We start from the raw sequence: 16,322 nt of genomic DNA, 5'->3' as shown, positions 1-16,322 counted from the left end.
GAGCTGTTTTTCCTCTGCCAGCCACCCTGCCTTGCAGCCAGTCAACCGTTAATTGAAATCCCTATAAATATAAATTGTACTACAGGCTAATTCAATGAGATTCCTTCTTTGGAAAAGGTTGGAGGAAGAAAGTGAGTAGAACAGGGGCCTTGACAGGTTTATTTCATTTACAGCCTCTGTTGATGATAAGGGGTGGCTTAGCTATTTGTCTCATTGCTGAGACAAAATATCTGACACCTAGAGTTAAAGGAGGAAAAATTTATTTCATAGTTCTTTTCTAAGTTTGGAAGCAGGCAAACAGCACTGGCTCCTGCTGCTACTGGCTCTAAACATCTGACATAAAAAGTTGGCTATTCTGCTTTCTGCCCAACATGGCAGCCATGTCTAGGGATATTATCCTCTTGCTTTAAATGGGATTTCTTTGCTAGGACTATTAAATTTCCTATGGGAGTTTTTCTGAGAAGACTTGACCATAACAGGGGCTTCATGTTCAGAGTTAAATTATTTTGTATCCCTAACTCAGAAATATTGGGCATATGTTATCATCTGGTGCTCACTGTATGGGTCTCTTGATATGTTAGGCTCAGAGGAGGTGGTAAATTTACCAAATACATAGTATAGTCATGACGTTCTCAGTAAGTCTGTTCTCAAGTTTCTAACTATGACATTACAATCATTCATTGACAACCTTGGGGAACTGAATTTCTCATTTCTTTGGTCAGAGAAAGACACATAAAAACCCTAATATGGATGAGAAAAATGACCTTGTGGAAAGGCTAGAAGAACTTACCTGCAAATTTTGTGTCTTAAACTAGATATTCACATATGTGTAGCTCAGCTACTATCCTCTTCAGGTTAACAGAGAAAAAATAAAAAGTAGTCTTGATAAATTTCCATAAAAGTGTTCAAAGGCCCTCACTACCTGTTCTCACTCTCATCTTCATTCCTCCCTCAGAAAAGAAAAGATCGGAGTCCAGACCCTCATTGCTAATTTTCTAGTACCCAGAACTTGGAGGTATTAGTAAAACTATCTGAGATTTCATTTTCTCCAGATAAGGTGGCTGATGATAGCTTTGTATCTCACTAGAATGAAAAATTCCAAAATTTAATTTTGGGGTTTAGAGCTCTTGGAACTTGGAGCTAAACTGTAAGCTAGTGAAGATAGTAATGTAAGACATTCTCTCTGTTCCCCTATATTTATTTACCAGCCCTCTTGTAGATACCTAGTAGCTAGTTTTGGGTAATGAGATTTACATGGATGTGACATATATCAATTTCAGGTTGAGTCTATCTGAAATTCCTCAGCCTCTCATATTTATCCCACACCTGAAAAGGCTATGTGTCCTGGATGGTGACACTACAAAATGGCAGAGCCTCAGTCAACCTGGATTCTCGAGGAAGCGCATGGAGTGGATCCCTCCTGTCCCACATGCTTCTGATCTTCCTGAGATAAGCAGTGTGAGTGAGAATTGAACTTGTGATGGAACAAACCGCTGATACTTTGACACTGTTACCTGCACATAACTATATTTTAGTGACTACAATCCCCCTTCTACAATTCATAACACTTATTTCAAGCATAATTTAGGTATTAATACATCTAAACATTATACCCAGTCTCATTATACCCAGTCTCCTCTGAACTGGCTCCATTGGACAGAACATCACACAAATCAACAAGCAAAGTTTTAGCTTTCAACAAAATAGTAGTAAGCAATACAATTCAATAAACACACTCCTTTCTACTGCACAAAAAACAGGAAATAATTAAATTTCTTATAGACATTTCTTTATTATATTTTCCCACTTGAATATTTAGAGAATAATTTAAATGTAATGCATACTGACAGCAAGCACAGTATCAAATATTAGGTTTTTTAATATTTTTCTTTTCTCACCCTTTATTCCTTTAGGAAAAAAATATGTAGATGACCTCAAAGAAACAATTATTATGCTAATCACAGTATGCAGTAACACATACAAGCCCAGACTCAATAGAAAAGAAAGCAACAAAGAAGTGAAAAAGTCTTTCTCCTCAAATCATTTTAATTCATTTTTCCACAGCCATATAAATTTAAAGTATGAAACAACAATAATACAGCTATAGAATCTAGGTTCTCTTTCAAAGCAGCGGCATATAAAACATAGAAAAGGTAAAACCTCAGCACAAGTTTGAAAAAAACAAGGACTGAGAGGATTTTGATGACGACATGAAATGCACAAAATACAGTACACAAAAATACTAGAATGCATAAAATATAAAGCTACACATTTCAGGTAGAAAGCATTGTAAAATATATAAAATATGCAAGAAATCAAAACCAAAGAGATTTTTCTTAGAGTACCATGAATACACTGCAACTGGCAATTAGCATTTGAAGATGGGAACACGAAAATAGCAGTTTCCCATTTAAAACTTTATTTCTAGGCTTTAGGATTTCACCTTCTTGACATCCTTCTTTCCAGAGCTCTCAGTAGCTGACTCTGCTTTTCTTTTCTGTGACTAAAATGGAAACAGATTTAATGTTCTGCTCCAATATGCACATTTTTAAATGGCCCAACAATGTTAAATCTAGGATGTAAATGCATTAAAATAAATTTTAACATGAATATTCACTTCAGTGTTATATTTCACAGTTAATGTTCTATGTAGTCCAACAAACTGCATAACCCAATGTAAAATAACATTTAAAGATGTTTCTTTTTATGAAAGACATAAAATATCCATCAAAAATAGTCATCAAGTTTCTACGTACACATTGTACTATAAATGTACTCTTATTTTAAGGACAACTTAATACTTAAAGATTCTGGGCAAAATTTTATTTGAGTGTGTTTTTTAATTTTACAATGCATTTTTAAATACTATATTTCATATCTTCTATAATACACACCTTTCAGGTTTTAGCATTCATGAAGGCAAGATGCATCTCAGAACCTCTAACATATTTGGCAACATTTGTTATTAGTGGTACATAAAGTTGTGTATTACAATGGAAAGCATCTTAGATTTAATGAAATATGGTAAATTACTTAACCACACTCAAATAATATGATCTATTAAGAATAATTTAAGGTATAGCTACACAAAGCAACCTGCCTAGATGAAAATCAAGTTATTTTATTATCCAATAATGAACTCATTACTGAGTAAAGCTGTGTTATCTGCTCAAAGTTCCCATTGCCACTTATGGTCCCATGCAGATCAGAGAACTTATCTGATCAAATCAGAACTTCCAGTATTAACCTGAACACCATCGCATCCCACCCCTACCACTTGTCCTAACCCCACAACAGCCTGGTCTCTGTTCAAAAGATTTGATTTGCTGTATTCTTCTAGTTAGAATCATGAGGGATTTTTAAAATACTGAGCATTGTTATTAGGGAGCTCCGTAATCTTATGTTCTACAAAGATATAGGAAATGTGATTGTGATATAATGTTTTCTGTCCCAAAAAAATCAGCATTTCATAAGAACAGTTTTTATAATAGATATCTCTATTGCATTAAACATAATATAGGCATTTAATTATGTAAAAAAATGGGATCTACCTAAAAGTTAGGAAAATGCTGAAAATTTTACCATTGGAGTTTTAGTTGCCCGCTTCTTCTTTTCTGCTCTCTCTCTTTCTTCAATTTCCATATTTTCTTTCTCAATCAATGAAATCAAAGTATTACAGCGTCTCTGGAATTCCTAAATGAAAGAATATTAACAAAGAACTTAATTTCTATAACTCAGTCTTCACCTTTAAGAAAGTGATAATTATTTACTTGTATCATTTTTGTAATATAGGATATCTAAAACTAGTGTTCTTCAGAATAATATTCAGAGAGAATTAACAGACTACACCCAAAACTAAGGAAGTTATTCAGCGAGTGATACTTTAAATGAACTATGATATATATGGAACAGTACTCAAGAATAAAAAAGAAAGAACTTAAAATGCCTGCTTAGGCAGACTCAGGGGTTCTATCCCTGGAGTGCCGTGCCAGCCCCGCCCCCAGGGCACACTGAGAGGGTGACTGAGACTAGGCGTGTTGGCGCACCTGCAATCCCAGCACTTGGGAGGCTGAAAAACAGGAGTATCACTACGAGTCCAATCTATGTTAGTGAGACTCTGTAGACCCGGTACTAAACGCATTTTTTAAAAAAGAAAAGAAAGAACTATTAATAGACAAACCATCTGAGTAAGTCTCAAGGTAATTATACTGACTGAAAGAAGTCAATATCAAATGGATAAACAGTATGATTCCAGCTAATTACAGTTATATAATATCCCTAAGTGATAAAATATAGAAATAGAGACTAGATCAATGGTAGCCAGAGACTAGGGGAAAATGGAGAGAATTGATGTCATTACAGAGAGCATAATGGAGTCAGGTGGCGGTGATCATGGTGGTAGTTACACAAAACTGCTTAGGTAGAAGTCCACTGACCCCCACACACACATAAACACACACGTACAAATGAGTAATGACTGCATGTATAATTGATAAAATTGAGGCATGCTTTGTGGCTTATCTACTATCAATTTCAAGATTGTCACAGTGAGGCAAGATGTTACCTCTGGCAAAAATTGGGTAAAGGGTACATGGTATGTTCCTATACATTTCTTTATTATTTCCTGTAAATCTATAAATATTTCAAAATGAAAAGTGAACACAAATCACATAATCAGAAATCAAAGTAAGGGAAGGTTCTGTGGTCAAAATGTGTTATGGAGATAGTTTCATAAGTTAAAACAGATTTCACTATAGGACTTCTTAGACTTTGTCAGTTCCTGTACAGTGCAGAAGAACGCAAAGTTATGTAACCAACAGAACTCTCTTGTCACCAAACTTCTCATGGGATCAGAGCTCTGGGGAGCACATTTCAGGAAAAACTGCTGTATTCACGAACTTGGAGTAAACAGCACCTAGAAAATTTTTACATTTACTTTGTCACTACCTATATCTCACTACCAGCAAATCAATGCATGCAAACCATAAAACGTTTTGATGAATATATCGTGAGCATTAAGCATATCATTCATTAATACAGAAACTGATACATTATTAATTCTGTATACTTTATGTTAAAAGTAAATAATGCCTTCATGCCAAAGGATAGATAACATTTTCAATGATTCTTTTTCCATAAAAGTCTGCCAAAACACAAGATAACTAAACATTCAAATAAAAATTTGAATGTTTTACTGTTAATTAAGAACAACCTCAACAACAGAAAACAATGTCAAATATAGGAACAGAAAATTCATCCAAAATGTTCATTTCTTTTAATTTCACAGAGCTGGATATGGTGGTATATACCTGTAATCCCTGCTGCTAGAAAGACTGAAACAATTATCAGAAGTTTGAGGCTAGCCTGGGCAAACTACAGAGTCCTTCCTCAAAATAGCTCAGGGGTAGAGTGCTTGAGTAGTATGTGGAAAGCCTTGGAGCCCATCGCTAATAGCAAAAAACAGGAAAGTTTCACTGAAACTAAGGATCAAAGAAATGCAAAGTTAATGTCATCTCCAACAACATAGTAGGATTTATACATGCTTGTAGACACACATGCATGTGGTGTGCTATCTAGTGTTGGTAATAAAATGGTGAAATAGGACCTCTCATTCACTAATAATAAATGTCAGTGTAGTAAAACTGGACTCAATCATGTTTCCCCAAAATTCATGTAATGAAGCCCTAATCCTCAATGCATCTATAGAGACTGCGTCTTTAAGGAATTAACTAAGGTTGAAATAGATTAAAATGGTAGGTCTCTAACCCAAGAGGACTAGTGTACTTACAAGAAGAGGAAGAGACATGAAAGCTTGTGCTCTTTCTCTCTACCCACACTCAGAGAAAGAGCCATATGAGGGAACAGGAAGAGAAGCCCCACCAGAAAACAGCCCTGCTGGCATGTTGGCCTTGGACTTTCACTCTCCATAACTAAGAAAACAAGTATTTCCTCCCAGGATGTAGCATTTCGTTATTGGCAACACAAACATAGATGCTACTTTTCTAGGATGCAAACCGGAAACACCAAAGAAATCTTTTTAAATTTTTTCATACCTTCTGACCTAACAATTCCATGACTAGAACCTGACTATAAAAGAAAAGAAATGAAAAATGAATGCAAACTGCCAAAAGAATGTTTAAGTAGTGTTAACAGAGCTATACTGGGAACTAATTTAATTATCAGCAATTCAAAAACAAAATATACACACCAGAATTAGCTGGAAGAATATTAACAACGACTCAGGCCGGCCTCGAACTCATGGTCTCAAGCAATCCTACCTCAGCCTCTAGAATAGCTGCACTGATAATTTTTGTTTACTTTTTATTTTACTTTGTTTGCCTCTGTACATTAGCTTATATTTTGCAAGTTTTCTAAAATAAATATTTATATCTTGGACAATCTACAAAGGTTTTAAGAAATGGTAAATTTTTTGAAACATAGTTTTCCCCTTCTGATTAAAACCCAGAAAAATGGCACAGGAAATGTAAGATTTGGAAATACTGTCAACTATCCAAGCATTTTCTTCTCTCTAATTTAAGCCTTAAAAGAGGCAGAAAGCCAGAGACTAGTCATAAGATAAAATATCCACTTACAAATTACAATTTTCAGACTAAAAATAATCAAGTGTAACACTGGAACATTCAAACTGTTGTGCATTTTCATCACCCAAGGTTAAATAGATTTTTAGAAAACAACACTGGAATTTCCCTTGCTTTCCAAAACAATGGTGGTATTTTTAATATGCAGACCAAATACACTTCATAGCTTCATTCAATAACACACACACAAATTAAACAGCATGTTATTCAATTTATCTATTATAGAAAGGGCTAAGTTGACCCTGATGAGATTTGATCGTTGGTTTCTAGGGAGACTAGATAGAGTCTTTATATGATGCTGATTCTTGAATTATTAAGCTCTACCCTCCGGCTATTATTATTCTCAGTAAGTATTAGTTGTCTGTGACTGCAGATATTTTAAATACAATTCATGGTTCATATGGATGATTCAGAGGGAAAAAGCCAATACTTTGAGACAGTCTCACACATAGAGAAGTAGACTATCTCAAAATGATTAAAAATAGACTGCATTATAAATTCTTACCTTCATTCCTCTCTAACCTGTCACTAACTACTCCAGACACAGAAAAATGATTTAACTCTGTAAAGAAAGACATCAAAGAACAGACGAGTATGGAAGTCACCTTCCTAGCATAGGTCATGTCACATTTTCTACAGATACAAACCCATTTTTCATCCACACGCTTCAACTGCTTCATGACAGTATCATAAACAGAACACTCATGAAAAGCAGAAACAATAACGATAGAGGCCAGATAATAAATCAGTGACTCACTTTTTCAGTAACTAAGTGACTATGAAAAGACTATGAGAAATTTCACAATGTGAAAAGCAGTTTCATTTTCTTTAATTTCTCCTTTTAACATATTCCCCTAGATTCTTATCTCCCATTTGTCTATTTTTCTGAGGTTATAGGCAATGTTTCATGGGGCTTCAAACTGCACAATTCTGAGTCTAATTATCTCTTTCTCCTCTCACCCTTTCCACACTCTACATTTTAAAAGTAAAGATTGGAGGAGAAAAATACCACACAAAGGAAGAAAAGAGATGAAAATCCAATAAAGAAAAAGAGAAAAGGAAACTGACAAATGGAAAACTGTTCTGTAATACTAATAGCTGTGGCAAAAGGGAAAAAGCATACTGCATGTTCAATTATATAGAAAACAGTAGATGTCAATAAGGTTAAACACTCATGGTAGGTCTTCTCAGAGCATTTTAATTCAGTGTCAGAGTATCTTAACTCTATTTGAACATAGGACCCTTTTCCATGTATCACTTACTTATATATTCTGAGGCAATGTTTAGTTGAAGCCAACTTGAAAAATGCTATACAAGGTAAGAGTGATGGCTAAAGTCAAGTTATAATTAAGTACAAAAACTTAAGAATCAAGAACAACTACAAATTGTGTATTATTTAGTTGACAAAAGGATTTCACTGAAGATTTTTGAGCAGGACTACCAAAACAATCAAACACATATTTAATACTCAGAAGCCTTGTCTTGATACAGATTCATAATAGTTGGGACTCATAAAATCACAAATCCTCAAAATGAGAAAGGATTTACCATGAAAAATTGTTAAAGTTGATGCTTGAATCTCTTCCACTAGAGCCTTGCTGATGAGTCACACAGCCTGCCAGTATGAGTTCTGCTAGTAAAGAGAGTACTTGCTACCCCCAAAAGCTGACTATTCTACCTTTGGACAAGCTAAAAATGTTTCCTTATGCAAACCTATAGTTTCCAACACATGGTTTTATACCTAACTTTTGTAATCATACAGAGAATGAGCTAATTTTCACTTCTGTCTGCCAGTCCTTCAAATATTTCAAGTCATTTTTCATGCCTCCACTACAATCACTCCTGGACTCAAAAAAATCCCTTTTCCAGGCTCAATATTCTCCTCTTTTTCCCATCCTACCTTTAACACTATCTTAAAGGAGTATATCACATATCTATACACCACCCTCAGATACATTATTTCTTCCCTTCCTGTTTTCTTACACATGCTTTGACACCAGAGGTCAGTGCACTTTTTCCTATAAAGAGCCAGAGAATAAATATTTTTTGGTTTTGTGGATAACACAGCCTCTATCACGACTATTCAGTTCTGCCATTCTAGCATGAGCAGTTCCTGATGGTGCATAAATGACTGTATACTTGTATTCCAAGAAAACCTTACAGACACTAGCTTTGGAAATTTGTACAAATATCACATTACAAATGTTATTCTTATTTTAATTTTTTCCACCCACCACTTAAAAATATAAAAGTCGTTATTGCTTGCAAGCCGTGCAAAACACGTAGTGGGCCAGAATTTGCAAAGCCCCATTTTAAAGTGCAGATTTTCCAATTATGTAAAACAAAAAAGGTGTATTGTCTTGATTTTCGATGCCTTTTTAATGGGTTAGGAGTCTACTGAATGTGAACTTCTCCAGTTTCTACTTTTGAGCACTAGGATGTGTAGCTCTACTTTTAATGATGTGGTATCTGCAGTGAGATGTGCTGCCCCTTAGTGTGTGGTGAATATAAATCACTCCAGGCACCAAGTTCAAATATCTTTTGCCCCAATACTCAGCTTCAAAGCAGTAATTCAAAAGGCACAGAAAGCATCAGTTGACTTGAAGAGACTTATTGAAAGAGATTAAAGAAGCTTCACATTACATTTCCCATGTACTAAAATCCTAGACATTAAGCCTCCCTAAGTCTGAATGACAGAAGGTTGTGCCTGTTATGGTTGAAAGTCAAAAGCAGCTGAATGAGCAAGGGCAAGAAAAAAAATACACTCCAAATTTGTGCCTCTGAAGTTGTGGCTAATAATCTATGTGGTCTGAGTTTTCTTGTGCAATTCTTTGTAAAACAAAATGGGCATTTTTTTTCTTCCTTATTCTCTTACACACTTCCCATACATCATTTCCTGAAAATAAATTGTTAAATAAATACCTTCAACTATGTAGATTCTGTGATTTGAAATACTGCCCAGATTCTGAGTCTCTCTGAATCTCTACCATGTTCAAAGTAATTATAGGCTCTACTAGAATTTCATGGCCTAGGAACTTGGTAGTTAATTGGGAATTAATATTCAAATAAATATAGCCTACATTTTTTTAAACAAGTATCCAATGTTGTGATGCTTTTTCTCACTGCTGACACTTACTCACTATTATTTATAAAATATTATGTCACCTTCTCACAAGATAATACATAGTTATCTGTACTAATATATTATTTGTATCTGTGATTGTTAGTGTATTAATAGTGCTCTGATTGTTAGAACAGCTTAGGGCTTTAAAACACTACAGCTGCATAATAAAACACATGAAATTTACAACTATTTATTCAAGCTCATGAATAAACAAAACCTGCAGGGATGACAGTATTTATCATCAGAAAAAGGTGGATGAAAGCAAAAGCAATGAAGTGGACTTCAACACAGTGGTGCACTTCCTCACATTCCATCCAAAGCAGGTCTAATTGTAAGAGTCTATGCAACAAAGGCAAGCCAAAGTATAAAAGCTCCACACTCACGATCTCACTGAGTGCCTACTCTAGGTAAGCTTCTATGTTGATTTCCTTAAATATAACAATCGCACATTAAGGTGAAGAGACCAGCTGGAGGACTGGTGATGTAGCTCAGTGGTAGAGCACTTGCCTAGAATGTCCAAGACACAGCATTCAATCCTGAGTACCAAAAATATAAAAGAACAAACATGAGGGGAAATGACTCTGAGACAGATGATGGCACATTTGCCAAAGGAAGAAAAAATAAAGATGAACAATGAGAAAACAGAAATATAAATGTGAAAACTGTTTAGTGTAGTTGGAACATGAGATAGATATTCACCCACTTAGACCAGAACAGTGATTTTTCAAATGTAAATTGATTGTATTGCTGCCATGGTAAATTTTTCGAAGGCTTTCTCCTTATTGCCTGTAGACTAATGGTACACAAGGAGATCTTCAATGCTGCAGACACAGCCCTTTATTCGCTGGCTGCCAGTTACCCAGCCTCATCTTCCAATACTTTCCTACTCACAACATGTCATGCCAACCTACTTGCAGTTTCTGAATACGCTGGGTTGATTTATACCGTTGCATATCCTGTTTCCACAACCTGGAATGTACTCTCGGGGCCAACTCCTAATTTTTCAAGACTTGCTTCCAAGAAGGACCTCTTCTGTGAAGCTATTCCTCTCATTCCTTCGCTGCAAGGCAAAGTTAAATACTACCTCCTCTGTACTTCCCTCTGCGATAAGACCTTTTCAAAATTAAGGCAAAAAAGGGACATTTTTAGTCTTTCAAGTGTATGAGGAAGAACAGATTCCTATGAGCATAAATATATTTGGTTTTTAACATTTTAATTCTATAGTGAACAAGAACTCATCAATATATTTTACAGTTTACCAATTTTACCAATTCTTATTCAGATTTTTCATGTTTCAATAAGAAGGTAATCCTCTAAAATATCAGTATTAGCTGTTAACATAAAATTAAGTATGAACATATAAAATTACATGTTTTCTTTATGAAATTTTCCAGGCTAGGCTTCGCAACCAACAAAGAGAAGTGTTATTATGACGACTAAACAACTAGGAAATTGTCTAATTTCAGTTTATTCTTCTAAATTATCTATAAAGAAAACCCTTTTCTGACTGGACAGAGAATTTATAAAACATGCTATGCTGAGCTAATAACCTAATTAACATTTTACTAGCTGCTGTGATAAAACTATAAAATGGGAAGCAAGTTAATAAAAAGCTATAGCAATATTTTCTCTAAAAGTATTTTTTCTCCTACAGTTCTAATGAGGAACGTCATTTTCTTACTTTTAAATAAAGAACATTTTCATTAATAATAAAGTTGTGATTTGAAAACAAACAGTAATAACATGAAATTTTTATTACACCGCGTTCAACAGTGCAAGCTTCTCTAAGATACTATCAGAAAAATTCATTTAAGCTACTACAAAAGGCTGCAGTTATAATGACTGATTACTAATACTCAGCTTCTCCTCCAACATACACAGCTATAGGCAACATGCACACAGTTCTTTGAGCCAGCTGAAAAGTAAAAAGCCCCCAAGAGACTTAAAGGTAAGAATTTTTAACTAAAATTAAGAGTCAAAACAACCCTGCAGAAGATGCAATAAATATTTTATCAAGAAATATACTTCATTTCAGAGAATCAAATTTTGCTTTTTCTCCTTTAAGTACTTAGAAAAATCTAGGCAGTCACAGGCATTACAGATTGCACTTGTTCCAAATGTGCTAGATCCTTTGAATCTCTTGGGTTCTTCTCAAATCTCCTAGATATGTATCAATCTGTCACTAATGAACAAGCACAGTACCCTGACACCCATTTCCTAAAAGGAATGGCAAGAAAATTACTGCGCTAATATTGGTAAGAGGATTGGTAAGCACTATATAAAACTGAGTAGGCCATTGCCCAGGTAACAATGATGGCTAAGTCTTCCCGAGGGTGGTACATACTGGCTGACAATGCCAACTGAGGCCAACTTGGAACCCAGGACGCAGCCCTATGTGCTTCCTGAAGACTCCCTAGAGGACACTGGTGTCCTCTGCCTTCATCTTTTTGGACAACAAAGAAAGCTGGGGAATAAATTTTAGTAAATTTTATGAAGAAATAAATTACTTTTGTAGGCCCAATATTTGGTATATTTTTGAGAAGCTGTTAATCTTTTAGCCAAATGATGAAGTTAAACTGAAGTAGCTGTCTACCTGGACGGTGGCATCTATTTTCTCATTGCAGTCTATCCTGTTCAATAGGTTTTGAACCTGGAAGCCTATGATTGACATTCATTTTTCCTCCCCTCCATGTCATCCTCTGCCCCGCCCCTCCCCTCCCCACGTGCCATTCCCTTCTCCTCTTCTCTAGACAAAACGAAATGGGGCCCTTTGTAGGGAATGTTGAGATCATTGTTGTGGTTTTTAATCATTCATGCCCTAGTCATTCAACCTGCACCACTGGAATGTATACAATGTTATCTAGTATGTCAACTGGTTATAATATTCTAAATAAAAGATAAAAAAGTGGTATAAAAATAAAATCAAGCAATTGATATTATATATACTATATATACACACAAAATACATATGTATATTTATTATATATATGCGCATATACACAAAATAGTATCATTTCTCCTTATGGTCATTTACTGAAGGTGTTTTAAATTCTGACAAGTCTAAAATATCCTAAGATCAAGACCCTGTTCTAAGATATTTTCCTCTTAGGAAGAAAATAGTAGAGCTTCAAGCTTAAAAGTCTGAGTCTAGCATGACCTCCCTACTTGTTCATGTAGTTCAAGAGAGACTGATTGCACACTTAAAGACCACACAAGTTCTCAGAGTAAAAAATGCAATCTTTTTAGCACAGAGAAATAGAACTAAAACTCATTTTCTCTTTTGTATAGCCAGCATTTTTAAATGGAGAAGAAGCTCAAAGAAATCTTCAACCTTTAGCTGACGGCTTTCAAAGTGAGGCATATTTGGAAATGGAGGTTTGTGCCTTTAAGCACTTTATGACTGTTAAGTCACAAGCCATGAATTCAGCACTCTGAGATCTTTGTATAAAATATAACTACTAGGAATTCTAGTTTTTTCTAAGAAATACTTCATATTATTTATTGGTGATGCTGGGAAAGAAAAGGGTCATCTGTTAGCTATATTATGTTTTTAAAGAGAACTTTGTTAGTAAAGTGAGTTCAGTCTTTAGCAAGGTTTTTAACTGAACCACAGTGACACAACATGAATCAAATTATAACCTCTGTATTTCTAAAATGAGGTGGTTTTTTTTTTTTCAGTTAATCTAGACATGGAAACAAACAGTTTTTATTGCAGAAATCACAGCTGCCTCTTTCAAAGAGGGCAGTTTCTCTTCCTAGATTGTGAATACAATCTGCTGTAATGGAAGTTATCTTTTAAGTGAAATAGGGAAGAAATAATCTAGAAATATTAATAATCTACTTTTATAACTCCCTCAATACATACATTATCATGATATATTCCAAATTAATGATACAAACTATGCATATTTTCAAATGTCTTATTTATACATTAAACAAAAATATATCCCAAAAATATCCATTATCTAAAAGTGAACTCAAAATGTAATGACAGAAAATATTCAAAAACCTTTTAACTAATATATTCAAATACGAATATGTGCATATTTTAAAGATTCTTTTAGAAATTAGAAATTTCACATTGTAGAAAGTAATTAAGAGAAGGGTTTTTTGTTATACCCAAAATAAAGATTCCATTTTGTGATCTCCTACACAGTTAATCTGCTTTTTGGAAAATACACAGTGGAGGTTTAAATCTCTGGCTGAAGAAAGCACAGTTTGAAAACAAGATGGAGGAAAAATACTCTTTGCAAGGGAGTTCAGAGACATCTAGTGGTTGTTATGAGCATATTCGTTCTTGGAACATCAAATAAGGTTACACAGTTCTACGTTCAGGTTCAGATTACAAATAGTGTAAGACTTTCTTTACATTTTGAATTTCATTTTAATGCTTCAGTTTGATTCCAATAACTGAAATCAACATTAATCCCTCAGCCTTCTTTAAAAAAATTAGTAAAATATCACTGAAATAAAATTCAGAATTCAGGCTAAACAAGGCATGCAATTCTAAAATATGATTCACTGACAAATGTAGTTAGCCATTTGTCTTTTACAAACTGTTGGTGGTGCCCTAAATTATGTTCTTATGCCCACAGAACTGCAAATGCCTAAAAATCTTAAATGTGCGGCTATGGGAAGTATTATCTGCTAAACATGGACACAGATGCACTGAACTAATTGGTACCTTAAAGGGTCGACGAATTCACTGACATTGTCTCCAGACAATCTAAAAAAAATTCATTTTTTAACCTAATAGAAAATATATTCTACATTTTTCTTCAATAATCCACTTCAATGATCCAAAACACTCTCTCGAACAACCCTTCCTTACATCTAACCTCAATCCTCATGCTACAAATTAACTGTCACCTTTTTTATGTTTTGTCAATTCTTCCTACGGTATCTTGGTAACATACACACCACTTCAAATTTTTGTACAACTAAAGCACTGTACATGTAGCCCTAGTAAATGTCATGTTGCTGGGTTCACCTGAATCACTATTCCAATTATTCTAGTTCCTTGTGGCTTTTGGCTCAATCTAAAGTATTTGCTAGCTTTCCTGACAGTACATCATCCATAAATTTGATGGGCACATTCTAATGCCATGATCTGTGTACTCTGAATATGTGTTAACGTTTTTTACATCTGAACTTCCAAAGCCTATATCAAAATTAATGCCCTTAGTGTAACTCATTTTTCTTTTTATTCAAAGTGGGCTAAAAATATAAAATGAGTAAATAAAAGATCGTTTCATACTCTAATGAACTTTTAGACAAGGAAATAGTCATGATAGAGAGTAACTAGAAAAAAGTATGCTATTTTATCTTATCAATATTATTATAATTATTTTAATGTATTTGGTACAGGGTCTCACTATGCAGCTCCGACTCATAGTGGTCCTCCTGTTTTCAGCCTCCCCAAAGCTGGGATTACAGGCATATGCCACCATGCCCAGTCTAGGTGGCTGGCTCAGGTCACCGGAGGGCAGGGCTGGTACAGCATGTGGTGCTGGAAATCAAACCTTGGTCCCTGTGCTTGCCTAAGCAGGCGCTTAGTCCAGTGAGCTATCACAGCAGCCCTATTTTATGATTCATAAAATCACTGTTTGGATCATTTGTTCCTGCTTGTTTTTAATTTTCAGGACACACAAAACTATTTAGGTCTCAATAACCCTGACTGATTAAAGCCTGACAATGCCAACACTGAAGATGGTGCCTGTATTTCAGTATCATCATGAACATCACTCCTACCTAAATAGCACTACAATTCAACAGAAACTCATAATAGAAAACAATGGAGGAAATTGCAAAAGCCTAAATAATGTTTTGCTTAATTATTATGTTTCATAATATTCTTGCAAAGACTCAACGTAGGCATTTTTTTTCTTTTTTTTAAATTTTATTTTAGATAAGGGTCTACTAGATCGGAATCATAGTGATTCTCCTGTTTACAGCCTCCCAAGAGCTGGGATTACAGGTGCACACCACTACATCCAGTCTCAATTGCTGTCTCAGTGCACCCCGGGGGCGGGGCCAGCACAGCAGACCCAGGGATTGAACCCCTATCCATGAACCTGCTTGCAGGTGTTTTAATCCACTGAGCTATTTGGCCGGCCCATAACAATTATTTTTCATTAAAACGAATCCTGGGCCAGCCAAATAGCTCAGCGGATCGGATTAAGGTGCCTACTTAGGCAGATGCACATGCTGGCCCCACTCCCGGGGGGCGCTGAGACAGTGATTGAGGCTAGGGGTGGTGGCACACGCCTGTAATCCCAGCACTTAGGATGCTGTAAACAGGAGGATCACTATGAATCTGATCTAGTAGTGAGACCCTGTAGACCCTATATACCCTGTCCTAAAATACAAAAACTAAATAAATAAAATGAATCTTTAAGTCATTCGTACCATCTCAAGTATCACATGGTTAATGTAAAAGGGAAGATGTACTGTTAAAGTGGAAAGCTTTTGGGATCAAAACAAAAGCTATTTACAAACTGGGCATATGTAGCATCATCAATTGTATGACAACCTGACATAATACTCCTCATCATATAATACAATAAAAAGCCCCAAACATCACTTCTTTACCATTCTTA

General features: G+C 35.1%; 1 protein-coding gene across 3 annotated transcripts in view; it reads right to left on the bottom strand.

The window, feature by feature from the left end:
- Positions 1–2,026: 2,026 nt before the first annotated feature.
- The window catches only part of Smarca1 (SWI/SNF related, matrix associated, actin dependent regulator of chromatin, subfamily a, member 1), a 95,156-nt gene continuing 80,860 nt past the window's right edge, over positions 2,027–16,322 (bottom strand). For 2 of the 3 annotated variants that reach the window (XM_023718827.1, XM_012515427.2), the window contains 2 exons: positions 3,583–3,693; positions 2,027–2,503 (listed from right to left, as the gene is read on the bottom strand). In XM_023718827.1, coding sequence (XP_023574595.1) covers positions 2,432–2,503; positions 3,583–3,693 — 183 coding nt within the window. In that variant the 3' untranslated portion in view covers positions 2,027–2,431. Of the gene's footprint in view, positions 2,504–3,551; positions 3,694–16,322 lie in introns of all 3 variants that reach the window. The other variant, XM_023718826.1, reaches the window with a different exon arrangement.

This window comes from Octodon degus, unplaced genomic scaffold, assembly GCF_000260255.1.
Source record: "Octodon degus isolate 3935 unplaced genomic scaffold, OctDeg1.0 scaffold00063, whole genome shotgun sequence".
NCBI classification, from domain to species: domain Eukaryota; kingdom Metazoa; phylum Chordata; class Mammalia; order Rodentia; family Octodontidae; genus Octodon; species Octodon degus.
This window is presented reverse-complemented; position numbering and strand designations above follow the sequence as displayed.